This window comes from Anoplopoma fimbria, chromosome 2 (assembly GCF_027596085.1).
Source record: "Anoplopoma fimbria isolate UVic2021 breed Golden Eagle Sablefish chromosome 2, Afim_UVic_2022, whole genome shotgun sequence".
In the NCBI taxonomy this organism is placed as follows: domain Eukaryota; kingdom Metazoa; phylum Chordata; class Actinopteri; order Perciformes; family Anoplopomatidae; genus Anoplopoma; species Anoplopoma fimbria.
This window is the reverse complement of record NC_072450.1, coordinates 9084589-9102710: the sequence shown is the minus strand read 5'-3', so window position 1 is coordinate 9102710 and position 18122 is coordinate 9084589. Positions and strand designations below refer to the sequence as shown.

At 46.0% G+C, this 18122-nt stretch overlaps 1 protein-coding gene across 1 annotated transcript; it reads left to right on the top strand.

Moving 5' to 3' along the window:
• Positions 1 to 203: 203 nt before the first annotated feature.
• Positions 204 to 18089, top strand: sema6dl (sema domain, transmembrane domain (TM), and cytoplasmic domain, (semaphorin) 6D, like). The gene is made up of 20 exons (XM_054609182.1): positions 204 to 285; positions 6846 to 7017; positions 7557 to 7668; positions 8786 to 8846; positions 9023 to 9085; positions 9203 to 9304; positions 9502 to 9592; positions 9845 to 9964; positions 10296 to 10384; positions 11178 to 11395; positions 11511 to 11642; positions 12296 to 12451; positions 12892 to 13065; positions 13420 to 13560; positions 13802 to 13879; positions 14011 to 14069; positions 14654 to 14710; positions 15232 to 15414; positions 16449 to 16690; positions 16809 to 18089. Exons 2-20 carry the CDS (start codon positions 6894 to 6896, stop codon positions 17946 to 17948), a joined length of 3342 nt encoding a protein of 1113 aa, XP_054465157.1. The 5' UTR covers positions 204 to 285; positions 6846 to 6893; the 3' UTR covers positions 17949 to 18089.
• Positions 18090 to 18122: the final 33 nt, after the last annotated feature.

The window sequence follows — 18122 nt, the reverse complement described above, 5'->3', positions numbered from 1 at the left end:
GGGGGGGAGGAGGAGGGACCGGAGAGAGAGAGAGCTGCTCATTGGTAGGCTGCTGCCTCTCTCTCTCTGGATGGATTGACTTAACACGGGTCGAATTACACCATTCGCCGTGCATTAGTTTGTTTTTCTCTCAGCCAGGAGAAGTTGATTCCACTACGACGCGCACGATACATATCTCTCTCTCTCTCTCTCTTTTTTTTTTTTTTTTTTTTTTTTTCCTTATTCCTGTCGGATTTACAGCCACACACCAAAAAAGGATATACAAAAATAAGCATTTCAGATGAGGTGAGTTTTCTGAACCCGCTTTTGCGTTTTGGATTTTTTACTTTGTTGCGCCGCATTACGCAGTGAAAGTCGAGGGGTGGAAGGAAAAAAAGAGGAGAAAGTGTTTTGCTGGGATGCAAAAAAAATATATATTTATTTTGATCTCGTCGCCGACGGCTTGCAGGACAGGAATAGTCCAGGTCCCTGACTGTTCCTACTAATGCGTTGATGCGCTTTACTCTCCATTCATTCCCGTCTCCCCACCGACAGTCTCCCCGTCCTGCTCCGCTCGGAAACGGGGTTCATAAAGCGGTGAACAACAGGGAGAACCGCATCTAAAGTCATCTCTGTGTGTGTGTCATAGCTGTCACACATATGTCTTATAATAAGTTGTACAAGTCGCATGTAATAACCTGGTGAATCCAAAGCAAAGGGAGCTGCTGGGGATAAACGCGCACAGAAATAAGCTTTTAATTATTACTATTATTATTATTATTATTATGATGATGATGATGGTGGATCTGTGTGATCAGTCCACACGCCCTCTATTATCTTTAATCAGCATTAAATGGATGAGTGTGCGTGGAGACGTAGTGAGGATAGTCCCGTCGTTAATGTTTATGTCTTTTTCCCTCTGCTTTTTCTAAAGTTAATAGTAGTGGAAGGAGGAGGGGGGGATTGGGGGGTGAGGGAGGGAGGTGGGGGGGGGGGGTGTTTGGTCGTGGCCACAGCTTTGAAGATCAGTCATCAGGGGCCCGGGGACAGAGACAGGGACAGACACAGGGACAGAGACAGAGACAGAGACAGAGGGACAGGCGGTCCAGAGAGGCTCGTTTTGTGGCGGAGCTGAAATCTGTGCGCAACTGGATCGAGCAAAAAAAGAGCAAAAAAAAAAAAGAGATCAAAAAAAGTGGGGTCCGGATGGAGCTTAAAATAACAGGAATATTACACGCTGGGTGTTTTCTCCTTCATGGATTACTACCAAAGGAGTATGACATTGAGTCGGATTCACCAGTGAATTTGGGACGCGCAAGGTAGGTGTCCTCGGTGATTTTCTTTTAATTATTGATATAGATTTTATTGCTTGGATACACTTTTTTATTAAGATGGACCTTTGGATTTAAAAAGGACACATCACTACTGTGTGTCCTGCGACCCGGGGAACTACTTTGTGAACGGAATCTGTACATACAAGGGAACCAAAGGAGTTGGATTTCAAAGTAAAATATACCAATTAAAAAAAAAAAAACAGATGTTCTCATATATTATGATTCATCGAGAGTATAAAAAAAAAAAATCAGAGCCACGCCACTGCTGGTCTTTAACAGAGAGAGAGAGACAATCCAGTCACAATAGCTCACCCCTTCTGTTGTGGACTGTTCCGAGTTGTGTGAAATGGTTGGAGGCATACATTAAAGTGTGTTCTTCACACAAATCAACTTGGGAGTAAAAGGATATGATTGTACCGAGCAGGATGGGGGGAAAAAAGAAAGAAAAAACAATAAGAGACGAGTAGGACGTGCAGTTCGGACTTGAAGGTTGCTGACTGCGCACTCCCAGATGCCTTTTAATCCAGTTAATGTAGAACCAATATCATTCTGGTGTTCTGATGTTGGATCATACATTGGAGAGCCCATCCCCTGTTAGGAGCCGTGGAGACCCATCACTGTTGTCCCTCCACCGCTGTCCGTCCTCCCCCTCCTCCCCTCCGGCGTCTTTGTTGTCTTTTGTCCGAGTCCTACATGTGGGCTAAAGGGCTCTGAATAGATTCACCACGGGTGAAATAAAAAAAAATAAAAACTTGAATGCCTTTACGGCCTGGTCCGCACAATGCTCGCGTTAGAGCCGGAGCTGCTGCGTGGAGGAACGGAAGATCTCCCCCCACCCCCCAATGCAAAAAAAAAAAAAACTTGAAAAATGACCAGAGACTGGAGAAAGAGAAAGACTAATAAGAGAAAAGACAAGAGAGAATTAGGATGGTTCATTTGATTCATAAGGAGGCATTTAAGTGGTTTGAGGAATTGTCCTGCTGTGCCTCATTATTTAAGGAAATCTGGCCAAATGAAGAAAAGAGAGATGAGGCAATCTGAAGTTGTCTTCTGTGCTAAATTAATTCTCTCAGAAAAAAACTACTCAAAATAGTGCACAGTTAAATTGAATTAAAGTTGGTCTGTGGTCTAAATGGATTGATGCTATTCTCTCAAACCAACGCAGATCTGTATAAAACACAGATGTGTACATTTCCCTGAACCCCTGGAGCGCTCTGTCACAGAGAGAGAGAGAGAGAGAGAGAGAGAGGAGAACCCCAGCGTAGTTACTGGAACCACAAACTTGATATTGGCAGGAGCGCCACACTCCGACCAGGTGGAACATCACAGCCGGCAGTGGGTTTTTAGTTGACAGCACAGCTGGCTGATGCGTCTCACTCCACCTCACCGGCCACCGGGGTCAGAACAGAGCTCAGCGACCAGAACGATCGCCCGTTAACCTCCACTACAGCCGGCTGTAACCCCGGAACAACCGCCAGTGAACCGTACAGTGATCTGAGCTCAACCCTTTACACCGGTTGCCTTGTGGTTGCTCTAAACTGCTGCATGAGAACCAGATTGTTCAATGCTAAATTGGTTGAGTGATACAAGTTTGACCCTTTGTGCAGCATTTGGAGTCAGTATGTTTATATAGTTTGCTTTGTCGTCCCCTCTAGAACCCCCCCCTTTTTTTAGGAGCCCCGGAACAGCTCTTCCTGAACGTAGATCCACTGACCGGGGGTGGGGCTCTATTGTGTTGACTTGCTCCAAAGGCCCCCTTTGTTTCCTGGTCACACCTGCAGCTCAGCCCCCTTTTGTGCTCCACTATAGCAGAACTACTGCTGAGAACAGCCTTTCTCCTGTTTCACTCCGCCTCTATAAGGTGGAGAAGAAAAGGGAGGGAAGCACGGTTTAGGGTGGCACGGCCCCTCTCCTTCTGCCAAATCTCCGAAGCAACAAGTCCGACCAAGCCCCCTCAAAAGTGATCCTTGGTTAAATAGCACGCGATTATGGGGCCGGTGGTTTATTATTGAAGTGGGGGGGAAGGAGTAGTAATCATTTCTGGGCCCGTGTGGTGGTGGTGGTGGCTGCTCTAATCATCCGGCTGACTCACTCTCCTGTGTGGCTGCATCTTGATTACTTTTCTCGGAGCGGCTGAGTTGAGACGGCCGTGTTGTAGGACGTATCCAGTTTTGGGAGCGCGCGCACGGATTTAGGACATCCGAACACCCGAGCGTGAAGAGTGAAATGCCTGAAACCAAACTCCTGGGCTATCTGATTTCCCCGATGCTGTTAGGTTTACAGATCGGTTTTGGCCCAAGATGACAAGCCAAGGAGCCTCGAGCAGCAGCCATTGTTCTGCTGGGATTACATCCACCCATAGCGCTCGCACACCATCTAAGAAAACCTCACGCACCACTGTTGTTTGTCTCCCTTTTATTAGCCCCAATTCCTCCCTATAGGACTTCCCTGCATAAACACAACCATTCAGCGTTGCAGTGGGGGAGAGGTTATGGCTGACATTTGCCAGTGAAAGCACAGCTAAGAGGAGAATATGTGTTAATCTGTCATTTTGAGCTTGGACCACTAAATCTTCGGCTGTAACTACCAGAATTGGGCCACAGACCCACCATCAGTACGAATAGCAATCCATGCAGACCCCCTCCTCTTTTCTCCCCCACCCGTGTTTAACACCATGGGCCCGAGCCAACAACATCAGCAGAGAGAGTAGCGTGGTTGTAGGACATTGAAAAGCCTGTAATAACAGAGGTAGAGAGAGGCAAGGCTGAATGGCACCGAGTTGCGTGACAAGCCCAGCATCTCTAGGCTTGTTGAGGCCCATATATTTGTGTATGCACACACACACACACACACACACACAGACACAGACACACGCACACGCACATACACAGCCACACACTGGAGGGCAGGAACCAGAGAGCGCAGAGGAACAGTCAATAGAAAACATGCCGGGCTCACTGGAGATTGAGAAGTAATTTTAGATCGTTGACCTCTGGATGTCTCCCGTTTCTGTTTTACATTAAAGTTTCTGAGGAAAGCCTTCGCCTCCGCAGCGTGGCTATTGCCATGCAAGGAATCATGGGAGATCGGAGCTGAGCTTCTGCCTCTCGGTGGAGTGTTTTTTTTTTCTCCTTAATTGTTGATTGAGGAAGAATGGCAGTAATAAAAAAATAAAAAAGGCGGCGTGTGCTTACGAAGAGGGGATATAGAGCGGGGAAATGAATTACCTGTGAACACCGTTTGGACTGGAAGTATGATAGCGCTATAGAATTGAAATGTGGAGCTCGGTTTATTTATCTTTCATAGCTCTACCTTTTTTTTTTTCTCCAATTGTTATACGTTTGGTATCTATTCCTGTCCTTGGCTTCTCCCAGGAATCCTGCAATTTATTGCTTGGGTTTTTCATCCAGCACATTTCCTGGTGTGAGAGCGTCTGAACCAGGTAGTAAATAAAATAAGCTGCTATGCTTTTAAGGAACAACACTGTCTCTCTCTCTCTCTCTCTGCAGAGCGGTGTCATCATTTGTCGTTTAGATTAAGCTGCTGACAGTTGTCCCTTTGTATAGATCTGGGAAACTGTGTGCGTAGATGTGTAGATTGTTTGTATCTAGTTTAGATTAAAGTGACTGTGCCAAGCATCATTGATGTTTTCAGTTATAGTGAGATATATGCCCCAATTCAATCTTTCTATTTTGTCAAAACATCAAACCCGTAATTTAACTATTAAGTGGACTAATGGAGATTAAGTGTTTTCTTACCCAGAACCCTGCATAACTTAATCATAATGACATTGCTCTTTGAAACGTCTCAGCGTCCCACAGAGTGCTGAATAGCCATGATTACACATTGTTGATGACTAAAAACGCGCGGGCCTTTCTCCGCTTCCATCTCCACCGCTTCCATTCTTTTTAGTGACACATCGTCGTACAGGAACTGTGCAGCCCAAAATTGGATTATTAATGCCTGGAAAACCCTCTGTGCGCTTTGTATCAACATGCGGGCTTTAAGGCCGTGCAGCCAATGTGCGTATTGGCCCGTGTAATCCACAAACACTGACAAAAGGCTGTCGTGCCGATGCCTTTAAACGCCTCACGTTGCCTAGTTTTCTGCTTGACGACCATGTTAGTGATGTAAACTAAAAAGTGTTTGGAAAGATTTACAAGATGATAAGTGAGCAGATTGTGAGTTAAAAGTTCTCACATGTCTACAGCGATATAGTCATGTCCATATATTGCCTTTTTTCTCTGGCTGCTGATCTGCTGTGCTTCCTGTGTGGATCAATCAAAGCACTAATGGCTTGGCAGGCCGGGCCGACAGACAGCACTGGAGCAGGTGTGCTCTGGGCCTAATTGAAAAATGAGTCAATACAGTGTGTGTCTATGTGCGTGCACATGCATAGGTCTTTGCATTACACCATTTGAAGGGGCGATTATGTATGTGCAGCCGTGTGTGTGTGTGTGTGTGTGTGCGTGTATCACAGTGTGCTCCGAGCTAATCCATCCCTCGGCCAGTGTGACGTCTGCCGGTAAATTGTTTATATCCGTTCAGGCTTTGCCTGCATGAATAATTTGTTTGCCTTATAAATATTTGAATGTACACCGATCATTAATATGCACAGACACAGTCTGTCTCTAAAGCACTCCTCCGTGCACTAACATACACACTAAACTCCTTTCCACTCCCACAATGAATTATTACCAATGTAGTTGCTGGTGTATCATGTCTACAATCAGATCCAGTACAAACTAGTATCCACAAAAAAACACTACCAATTTAAAAACAACTGTAAATGAGTTGATCCTCCTAAGACACAGATTAGTGCATCCCCACTCTGCAATAAAGCAAACCCGCCCTGAGGAAAGGCAAGAGCAATAACAGCCAGCAGAGCGCTAATAGAAGTCAGCTAAGGTCAGAGGAGCAGAGGCCACACTAGTGATGTTGATGAAGCTGCAATGTGCTGATTGGGGCTGAGCCCGGCCCGGGACAAACCAATGGGAGCACAGATGTACAGAGACAGCAGGCCCGACACATTTCTAACAGTGTGGACTTCCGCTGCATCCAACACACACCGAGACACCCCACCGGTCACTTGGCTGACCTTCCCTTAGACAGCAGATGCAGCGAGAGGAAGAGGGGAAACGCCAAGCACTGCCGCTGAGAGCGCAGTCATCAATAAGCATGAGAGAGGGCATTAAGAGAGCCTTATGTTTGTATTTCACTAACGTACTGGGTATCGAAAAGTTCACAGCGGGAATTGTTGTTTCACCACAGAAGGTTCAATACAACATGAAATGTGTTAAGCAACAAACTAACACATTTTGCCGAGAGGAGCGATGTCGTGAGAAGTGGGAGAAATGGACAATGTTTACATCTCAACAATAAGAAAGGATTAAAAAAACCTGAATATATCTCAAGATTCATAGTGCTTTTGAGGGAACAGAGTGATCTTTTTTGTTTTACCTTTTTGTATGTATGTTGTTCTATCTGTGATGAAAAAGCAACAAAGGATGCATTTTGTGTGTGTTTCTGCAGGTAACATCTCCACCAGAGTGAAACAGGAAGTGTCGTCTGTGAGCAGCCATGGGCCAGAGAGCTGTGCTTCTGCTCAGTGAGCTGCTGCTGCTGCTGCTGACAGCCTCACGCACTCTCCTCGCAGTCAGCTTCCCCGAGGACAGCGTGCCCCTCGACGTCGTTGACGCACACTGTGAGTACCGGCACGCAAGCCAACTCGGCGGTAACAATCGCTGCAACGTCGCTGAGAAAAGTCAGCGCGGATCCTCAACGTATACTTTTCTTTTTTACGGTCACACATGGAATAAAAAAAAAAAAAAAAAAAACACAAACCCCCGGCAGCCTCTCAGTTTTTCTAGTCGTGTCAGCACGGTTAAGACGCTCACATGCCATATCCATAGCAATAAAATCTATTTGCGCTATGGTCAGCTGTAGCATTAAGTGGATTTCATTCTCATCTCTGTGATGTACTGGAAGAACAGAGAGATGTGCTGACACAGGCAGCCATTATCTAGCGTGCAAACAAAACACAATGACACACAGATAATTATACACAACATACTTTAAATCCTTACACGGCAATTGCAGGAGGATTTGTGTAAAGCGCACACACAGCATATTTATTTTCTAATCAGTGCGGTACAGTTAAATTTAGCAAGAAGTATGTGTATTTTTGTGTCAGCTTCTACCTCGAGCTTCCCCACTAACAGCATGCGTGTGATGCCTTCACAGTTGCACGGAGGTACCCAGTGTTCAGAGGCAGGCCCTCTGGAAACGAGTCGCAGCATCGCCTTGACTTTCAGCTGATGACCAAGATACAGGACACTCTGTTCATCGCTGGCAGGTAAACCCAACACACATGCATACACACACTGTCTCTCTCTCTCTCTCTTTCACACATCCCCCACACCAACATACTCAGTCACTCCTTGGCAGGTAAACAGTGGCGTAACGGGGGGGAAAAAAGCTCTTAGTGTTATTGGATCTGTTGCTTCTAGGCCTGCACTTGATGTATATGGCCCCGTATTGATCGAGGAAAGGCGTACATCATGTCGGCCCTGATGCTCTGTCAGGGATTTCTTGGCATCTTTACATGTCTTTTTGGTATTTATGGGCCATGAGATTAATCTGACCGCCAGCACTAATATTGTAGCAGGATATCAGCTCGACATCTACAGTATAAAAACTCCCACCTCTGGAAACCCCTGTGATCACTGCCACACAAGTCACTGTTGTCGGGCGGATCCTCCTTTTGCCAGTTTGGATTATTCGCATGTTTTCGAAATGTTGTTCTCTACGGGTTGATAAAATTAGACCCCCATCGTTTTATTACATTTTTAATAACCGACGGATAATCAAAACAATAAGTGGTCGTCCATTAAAATGGTGTAGCAGAGAGGATAGTCAGATTTTCATATAACAGGCAGTTTCATAAAAACAATTCACTATGCGTCAACTCTGCAACAGCCTGTTTGTTGTTCACATAATGCAGACATTTCCAGCTTTTTACTTAAAACTACCCAGAGAAATTGGCTTAAACCAATTTCACCTCAGATTTTATATTACTGCGAACCTAAAGTTGTGATTTCCCCGCCGCGAGAAGAGGCTGAAAATCTAGTTCGCAGTCAATGAGATCATCTAATAACAATACAAAACAGAAGAAAAAAATCTCGTAATGGCGAATAAACAGAAAGATTGGGGAAACAATGCAAATGAGCTGCTGATTAAGCATCAGAGTCCCTCTTAGAAAGTGAAAAAAACGAAATGAGTAAACCAAATAGATGAGTTAAAATCTGTTCTTTCTAAATTGAGACCTGACTTTTTTTCCCAGATTTTTACGGTTTATTATTATTAAAATTCTACACCAATTAAGACTTTTTTGGTGAAGATTTTTTTTTTATTATTATTGTTTTCCTGGCTGCGCTGTCACTGAGCTGTGTTTTTTTGCTGTCTGTCCACAGAGATCAGGTGTACCTGGTCAGTCTGAGAGAATCCTACAGGAATGAGATCATTCCATACAGGGTAAGACTCTCTCAATCCACACACACTAAAAGGGCTCCGTAGAAAAAAACAGAGCCATTCATCACAAACTGGACAGGTTGTAAAATCAGAGAGTGGAAAAGGGAGGACAGTTTGTGCATCACGTGCACGGGCAAGTGTGTAGATGTGCGTCTAATGCTCCATGTTTGTTTCCACAGAAGCTAACATGGCGATCGGGCCAATCTGACAGAGACATGTGTGCCGTCAAGGGAAAACACAGAGTACGTATATATATATAAAAAAATATAAAAAAGGCCATTCGCAGATAGATGATGTGAGGTTAAAGCTGACGGTCTCTAAACATGCCGTCCCTGTCGTGTTGTGTGTTCGTTTTTTAGGACGAGTGCCACAACTTCATCAAAGTGCTGGTTCCCAGAAACGACGACCTGGTGTTCATCTGCGGTACCAACGGCTTCAACCCCATGTGCAGATACTACAGGGTCAGTATCACGTGCCAGGGCGCCGCATGCTCAGATGTGCACACTTAAAAGTTATTTGAGTAACACACCCTTCATTTCATTATTAAATAATTTGACTAGACTGGTTTGACTAGTGGTTTTTCTATGCGGCTTTGGCTCTCGCTGTCCCTCGACGAAAAATGTTACTAATGTGCGGGTGGTTGCTGTCTTCCCTTCAGCTGGATAACCTCGAGTTTGACGGGGAGGAGATCAATGGACTGGCACGATGCCCGTTTGACTCCAAGCAAACCAACGTTGCCCTTTTCGCTGGTAATGTTCAAACACACAGCCCGCCTCCGCACATAGTTAGTCCTTCCATACCAGAACTAATGGGTTCCTACTTATGCTCTCATTATCGCCTCTGTCTTTGCCACAGTAAAACTGTGCCTGCAGCGATAACACCCTAGCTAATCAGGCCTTTTAAAGAGAAGAGAAACAACACAGCATTGACGAACAGTGTATCCTAGTTTTCTCCCATTGACTGTACTCATTGCTTTGTTTTTTTTTTTGTTTTTTTTCTAGAGGGGAAGCTGTATTCGGCAACTGTAGCTGACTTCCAGGCCAGTGATTCTGTCATCTATCGCAGTATGGGTGACGGATCAGCCCTGAGGACCATCAAATACGACTCCAAATGGCTGAAAGGTAAGCGATTGCCTTTTCATCACTCTCAATCTTTATTTCTTTCTCCGAGCTGCAGAAACTTGCGTCTGCCCGCCAGCTATCTAAATGGCCATGGTGCCTTTGCATGGTGTATGTATGTACGTGGCTGTCGGAGCTGTTTTTTTCCGAGTGATAGAGAGCTCTCCTGCCTTGCCAAGCTCCACGGGGATATGGCCTGTTCTCTCCCAGGAAATCTAGGTCACCCCCAGTCATCTACAGCCTTGTACAAATCCCTGAAATATTCAGCATGCACAGTGGTGGTGACGGTGCAGAAACACACTTCAACTCTCTGCTTTCTGTCTCTACCCCTCAGAACCTCATTTCCTGCACGCTGCAGAGTATGGGAATTATGTGTACTTCTTCTACCGGGAGATTGCAGTGGAGCACAGCAATCTGGGCAAGGTAAGACAGCGCACCTGCCGTTCATAATGCATTACATATTCCACACAGATACAGTATGAAGGGCCTTTATCCACCAAAAAAAGCGAGCGTTTCTGCCACAGATGGGCCCCAGCGGTAATGGGGCCCATTCAGGCGATGACAGTACATCGCATTAGAATACATGAGGAATTTCAACAGCCAGTGTTTTGCTGGGAATGTTCTACTAATGTAAAACCATTACACAGTGAGAGGATTTGTCTCCGAGAGATGTGCGCTCTGTGTCTGCCGCTACCTATGACACATGCAGAAGGCATTAGAGGATGCTCGGCGTTCGAGGCCAACTCCAGATTTTGTACCATGCCTCATCCTGAGCCGGGCTGGCCGAGCCGCAGGAAGCCGGCGTCCTTCATAAACCGCCAGCCGATAAATATTTCAACCCTACTAATGCTTGGGTGACACCTGGCCTCTGATGGAGGTTTGCACTGGTAAATAATTAAAACTGTCAAAGCCGACTGCTTTACACTCTTCATTTATACTCTAAGCCTTGGTAATAAGTGCAATCAAACACAAGGCGCCGCATCGGGCAAGTCGAGGCCATCGGATGTTCCTTTTTTTTTTAGACATTTGCTCCAGTCAGGGTTGAACAATCTCCGCGCACAGAGTTAAAGATGGGCGCGCGTGTGTTTAAGTCCTCTGTCCCGAGTCGCTACAGGATGGAGATGTTTTATTCAGCATGTTGAAGTGTTTTTAGTGACGTTCACTCGGCTGCCTTCCTCTTCCCCTCGCCTGTTTTAAACCCCTCTGCTCCTCGCAGGTTGTGTATTCTCGCGTGGCCCGGATCTGTAAGAACGACGTCGGCGGGTCACAGCGGGTGCTGGAGAAGCACTGGACGTCTTTTGTGAAGGCGAGGCTGAACTGCTCGGTGCCTGGGGAGTCCTTCTTCTACTTCGACGTGCTTCAGTCCATCACTGACATCATCGACATCAACGGAGTACCGTCGGTGGTCGGTGTGTTCACCACACAGTTGAACAGGTGAGGCGTGGCTGCTGTTAGCTGTCAATGCAACCAATGCAGAGGACAGGAAATAAGAAAATTCAGAAGTCATACCGTATGTGGATGATGCATTGATGTACGTCTTTCTCCACAGTATCCCAGGGTCGGCAGTGTGTGCCTTCTCCATGGCCGACATAGAGAAAGTATTCTTGGGACGGTTCAAAGAACAGAAGACTCCTGACTCTGTGTGGACTCCATTTCCAGAGGAGAAGCTGCCCAAACCTCGGTACGGATTACACTTTTCTTTTCCCAAGAGAATTTCCAAATTCTAAAAAAAAACCTCTGAATCATACAGAGCCAAGAAGGCAAAAACAAAAAGCATTATTAAAAAAGACAATTTCGGATTTTATACATGGCTTTTCTTGAGCAGGTGGCGCTCGACTCAGCAGCTGTTTAACACCTGACATTTCTTTCCTATTTTCTTAACCCTTCTTTGTCCCAAATTAAACAAAATGACGTCAAATCTTTTTCACTGGTGAGGGACCAAGTTATTAGCTTTGACCCAGCACACACATTCACCATCTGCTGATGATTAAATTATTAATTTGGCATAATTAGACGCGTTGCATATTTAACCTGTTTACAGTCACCACGTATATTGGTAGCCCTGCCCTGAGTCCAAAACACAAAGTCCACGAAGCACCTCATTACCCCCGTAAATCATTAATGGAGGATAACCATGCATATGTATATTTAATGTTTCCAGCTGAGGCCTTTTTGTGATCCTAAGAAGCACCTGCTCCTCTCTCCCCCCTCCGCCACCCTCTCGTTGCACTTTTTCATCCATTTCAATACACGCTATTATTACTCCCTGGTGTGTGATCGTATAGGCTGATCTTTGACCTTTTGCCCTCTCTTCTTGTGCACCCTCCATCGTAGACCCGGGTGCTGTTCAGGTCATGGTCCAGCTGCGTCCTTAAAGAGCTCCATCGAGTTCCCGGACGACACCCTGCAGTTCATCAAGTCCCACCCCCTCATGGACACAGCTGTGCCTTCTATCGGGGATGAGCCTTGGTTCACCAAGACTCGCGTCAGGTATGCCAATACCTCAGTTTCTGATACCTTTTTTTAGTACAGTACCTTAGTTTTTAAGAACAAACATATTTTTATGTTCCACTTCTCTCATTGGATCACCGTTAAATGCTGTCATATCACAAGGAACTCTTCAAGAACTTTGCCTAAATGAAATAGAATCAAATTAACAAAGCTATCCTACAATATTATTAAGAATAACCAAATAAGACTTAAAAATGGGACCAGGCATTTAATGCAGACGTTCAATACTCAAAGAAAAGCACTGAAAAAGTATTGAAGTTCAATACCCATTTTTGTCACACAAGGAGATATCAATATTGATACGTCTCTTAATTTACTGTCTAAGAGCCTAATGATTTATTTATTCAATATGCACTCTGTCGTTTTGAATGGGATAACCCCCACTGCGATTGACACATGCTCTTCTTCTGCGTGTGAAGGTACAGACTGACAGCGCTGGCTGTGGACAACGAAGCAGGACCTCACAAGAACTACACAGTGGTGTTCATCGGGGCCGAGTCGGGGGTTGTCCTCAAGGTTTTGGCCAAGACCTCCACTGTGTCCCTGAATGACAGCGTGCTTCTGGAGGAGATAGACGTCTTTAACAGGGCAAAGTATGACTACACTGACTTTTTCGCCCTCTCTCTTTCTGCCTCTCTTCTCTTTTTCTCTTCCCTTTTCTGAGCGAGGAGTCAGCAACTCTTAAAGTGAAGCATCCCGGCACAGATGGTCGTGTCTGTCTGCTTTCAGTGCATGCACAGTATGTGTCTGATTTCTTTTTGTGCTTTTTTTCTGTGGATGAGAGCTCGCACCCTGTGGTGTGTTAGAGGTTAAAATCCTGTTAAACTGTGAGAGAAAGCTTGTGTGACTTCTCTCCCCCTAACAAGTGATTAAATCTACCGAGACTGAAACAGTAGACAGACCCATCTGATAAACCTCTGATCAGGTTTCTCCCTTCCCTTCCCCAGGTGCCTGTCTAACCACGAGGATGACAAGCGTGTTCTCTCGCTGCACGTGGACAAAGAGGCGCACAGCCTGTATGTCGCCTTTTCAAGCTGTGTCATCCGTATTCCCCTGAGTCGCTGTGAAAGGCATTCTTCCTGCCACAAGTAAGAGATGCACTAATGCACACGTAACGGGATTAAAATGCTCTTTGAACGGTCGGTCATAGGTTTACGACTTTTATTGTTTGGTTTTGGTAAATGCCATAAAAAGGGAACGATAACAGCTTCATGTTATGCCTTTTGGTTAATGTTCAGACAGTCACAAATGATTATAGTGCACTTCCCAGAATGATTAAACCGGTCGTTCTGATGATGTGTGTGTGTGTGTGTTTTTTGTTAACTCCAGGTCCTGCATTGCATCAAGAGATCCCTACTGTGGCTGGACGCCCCTTGGGGCCTGTGAGAGGATACAGCCTGGTGTTTTGTGAGTTCAAGCCTCAGCTTGTGATATAAAGTGCAAATATATTATAGATGAGAAAATGTGATGAAGGACTTTTGGCAACTCTTTGATTAATCCCCTCCATCTCTCTATGTCTTCTTTGCTCTCTTTTTTAGGACTGGATATGAGCAAGACGTCGAATTGGGAAACACCGCCCACCTGGGAGACTGCCATGGTACGAATCTCATCTCCATGCCATGCTGTCCATCCTGAGACACATCCAAACGCACAGATACACATACACTGACACACACATGCACACAAAATCAAACACAAACTCACACGCACACACACCATGAGCTTGTACACTCACACCAGTAACCTCTCCAGTAACTTGCCCCTACATAAGTCTATGTGCAGTATTAACACACACATCCGCATACAGTACATGGCCACCTGTAACGTATGCCACCTGTGAGAAACATGGACATGTACAATTTAAGAGGTCATGTTCAGCCGGTGCAAATGGTAGAGGTCTTAAGATATCCGACGGCCAGAAAAAAGGGCCTTTGCAGATTTGCTGTAAAACACCCGTCTCTTCATTTGTACCAACTAAACATGACCCGGGCTGAACCTCAGTATTGATCAGAACCAGAGGGCCTCCAGTGACTCCAGTGAGATAAAAGGACACTGCTAGGGGGCGCTTTTATATCTGTATTATTAAACCAAATAAACTGCACTCTTGGTGTCTCTTAGGAATTTAAGTTTTTACTCCTGAATTCCTTCATACTGATTTCTTGTCCTTTTTAATTCTTTTAGCGTTTTTGGGCACTACATCAGCGCCAGATTACAAATCATTTGGCGACCCTACCTCTGGTTAGTTTGATCTTTTACTCAACTGGTTTCTTTCTTTGAGTTCAGCATCCCCAAACCCCTGTCTTTTCCACCACTGCCACCATTCATCTTTTCTCACCAAAACACCTTCCGAATGCTAATCACCTGCTTCATTCTCATCGTCACAAACTACAGACTCGTAGGCGACATCGGTGCTCTATCTCAGCACAGATTCACTTCCTCCCTTTCAACTCATCACTTCCTGTTTCTTCTCCCTCTTTGCATGCCCACCCACCATCCCTTGGCATCCTTACTGTTGTGTACCGACTCGTCCTTGAACCCTTGTATCCTCTCCTGTTCCCCCTTCCAAATTGTCTAAACAAAAAACAAAAATGTACTTTGTTGATTGGTCTGTGGATGTGAACTGTGATAAGATTTATTCCCTTTTTTGTCAGACACTAACCTTAAAAAATACCCCAATGCCCATGCCTACTAACCGGGATGATACCAGTATGCATTACCCACGTCTGTTCAGTTTGTTAACAATTTGTTTGTCACCACAGACATGGAGTTTTCATCACCGCCAGTCACAGTCCACCCCAGTGGGCCCATACTCCCCCCAGTACTCATACCCACTCAGAGCCCCAGCTCTGGGCCTGGTCCAGAGCTCTACGGCTCAGGCTTTGTGCTGCAGGATGACCCAGCCACCTCCCATTCTTTAGACTCTATCCCAGGGGGCCAAGAGGGTAAGGCCCGCAGGGAGGCAGCCAACATGCTGCAATGAGCCTGAACTGATAGCTGCCAAAAAAAAAAAAAAAAACTCTCACTAAGACACACAAATGTGAATCTACACATAGGCTCACATAAGCAAACACACACAAGCACACATTGGCAGCTATTTAGGGTTCCCTTTAGAAAACATGGCAGATTTTAATTAAGTCTTTAAAGACATTTTCATATATAATTATTATTATTATTAATTATTTTGGTATACACATTATATTTTGATGTAACTATTGTTTTCTTTCTTTTAAATTTCCTTATGTTCTTTCTTTCTTTAAGTTATTTAATCCTAGTTTTTCTAATCATTAAACCCTACACTCACTCTTCTCATAATGATTTCTTCAAAACCTTTTGTTTGGATTTAGCTTCCGTCTCTGCCAGTATAGATTTTTTAACTCTAGCTCTAGTAACAGTTTACCCCGGCTGGTAGATCATTGACTGGGCCTGCTCTGCCACACCACTATTGTGGCCGCACGGTGGATGACTAACTCTTTCAATGTCTGTGGTTACTAACAAACTTCCAGTAGAGCAGCAAGAGCTGCTTCTCTTTCCTCTGAACAACTTCCTGCTGGTTCTTGCTCTTGTGCCGACGGATTGGTTTGGCCCTCCATCACAGTGCACTCCTAACCCCTTGGTAGCGGTTAAACGCATGACAAAAAGCCGTTAGTGGAACGTGGATCAAGGCAACACAAGTTTTCCCTTCTGAACTAACATAGCACTGCTTTTCATAGATGGTGAAATGGATGTGGGTACCTAACAGCTTCTGCCAATTTTCACCATATTTCTTCTTCATCTGGGCTTGAGATGAATAGGAATGTGTCAATATCTATGGTTGACTGGATCCTTGTATGGGGGGGAGGTGTAAACATCTGAAACTCATGCATGGTTGTGTTTTCACACAAACATGCACATTTCTACTGTTAACTGGGAGGGATGCTTCACTGAGCACTTTGATTCTTTTCACCAGGGGGTTAACCGATGCTTCAATGTTTTGTAGGTGTTTGGGATATCCAAGCAGGTGAGACCAACCAGATGGTCCACATGAACATCCTCATCACCTGCGTGTTTGCTGCTTTTCTCATGGGGGCCCTCTTGGCTGGTCTGATTGTTTTCTGCTACCGAGACTCATTCCTCCGTAAGCCACGACACGTCCACAAGGATGCAGAGTCTGCTCCGTCCTGCTCCGACTCCACTGGAAGCTTCGTCAAGCTCAATGGCCTCTTTGACAGCCCTGTAAAGGTACAGCCATAAAACCAGCACCAATGCTACATCACATTTTGTGGAGACGAGTGATTGAACAAGAAATGTGAAACTGTGTCTAATCTTGCTCTTTTGATTTTTATTGTCATTTTCTCAGGAGTACCAGACCGACATTGATTCTCCCAAGCTGTACACCAATCTGCTCAGCAACGGCAAAGACCTGAATTCACCCAACGGAGACACCAAGACCATGATCTTGCGGGACGGCTGTCAGCCCCCTGAGCTGGCTGCCCTGCCTACACCCGAGTCCACCCCTGTGCTTCAGCAGAAAAGCCTGCAGCCCATCAAAAACCAGTGGGAGAGGGCTCACGCAAAGGCCAGTGGACCTCGTAAGGAGTCCAACTCATCAGCCAAGAGTCCTCAGTTCCTTCTTTCTTCTTCTGGTGCTCCTCCCAACTCCAACTCCAACTCCAACCACCCTAACCTCGCCTTGGGACACTCCCACATCCCTAGTGCGGTTGTCCTGCCGAACGCCACACATGACCACTCTAACCTTGACAATGGAGATGATACATTGCCGCATTCGTCCGAAAGGAAGCCGAGGAACCCGGATTCTAAGGGAAGTAGGAAAGACCAGAAAAGGTCTGTGGATGCCAGAAATACCCTAAATGACCTTTTAAAACACCTTAATGACTCAGTGGCCAACCCCAAGGCCATTCTTCAAGAGGGATCGGGGCCTCGCCCAAGGCCACAGCTCACTCTGGAGCCCATGGAGGAACTGACTGAATTACCCCCCAGGGTGCCCAGCCGTGAGGCTTCCTTGTACTCCCCGTCCTCCTCCCTGCCGAGGCACAGCCCCACCAAGAGGGTTGATGTACCCCTGCCCAGCACTCCGACAACGCCAACGGGCAGCCTGAGCATGGGGGGCACCCTGGAGAGGCAAAGAGGGGGGTATCAACTCCACCGGAGTGCCTCTCACAGGCAGTCCTTATCCACCTCCCCAAATGGGGTAACCATGGGGGTGTCTGTGTCTCGCCAACACAGTATGAACAGAGGGGGTTACATGCCCCCAACACCGCCCTCCAGACTTGACTCCCAAGGCGGAGTGATGGGGGCGGCAATGCACTCAGCCCACCCATCCTCTGTTTCCCGACAGGGCAGCTACAGCGGGTACGGCTCACTCCCTCGCACAGGGCTTAAACGGACCCCATCGCTAAAGCCAGATGTGCCCCCTAAACCCAATGGGTTTTCACCACAGACTCCACAGATGCGGGTGGTCAACAAGTACAGTTATTAAAAAGAGCATGGACTTTTGTGAGTGAGCTCTTGGCCTTGACTGTAGAGCCTTGAGCCCTGAGGGCTTGAGGGGGGGGGTCTTCTGATGGGGTAGGGCCTAGTGTGTGTTTGTGTATCGACTTGAGGTGTGTTCCCCCTTTAAATGATATGCACATTCACTCACGCTGAAAAAAGG

Coding starts and splice junctions, on each gene's coding strand:
- sema6dl (XM_054609182.1), top strand. CDS start 6,894: ATGGGCCAGAGAGCTGTGCTTCTGCTCAGTGAGCTGCTGCTGCTGCTG. Junction 11,396..11,510: donor TTCACCACACAGTTGAACAG/GTGAGGCGTGGC, acceptor CTTTCTCCACAG/TATCCCAGGGTCGGCAGTGT. Junction 13,561..13,801: donor AGGCATTCTTCCTGCCACAA/GTAAGAGATGCA, acceptor TGTTAACTCCAG/GTCCTGCATTGCATCAAGAG.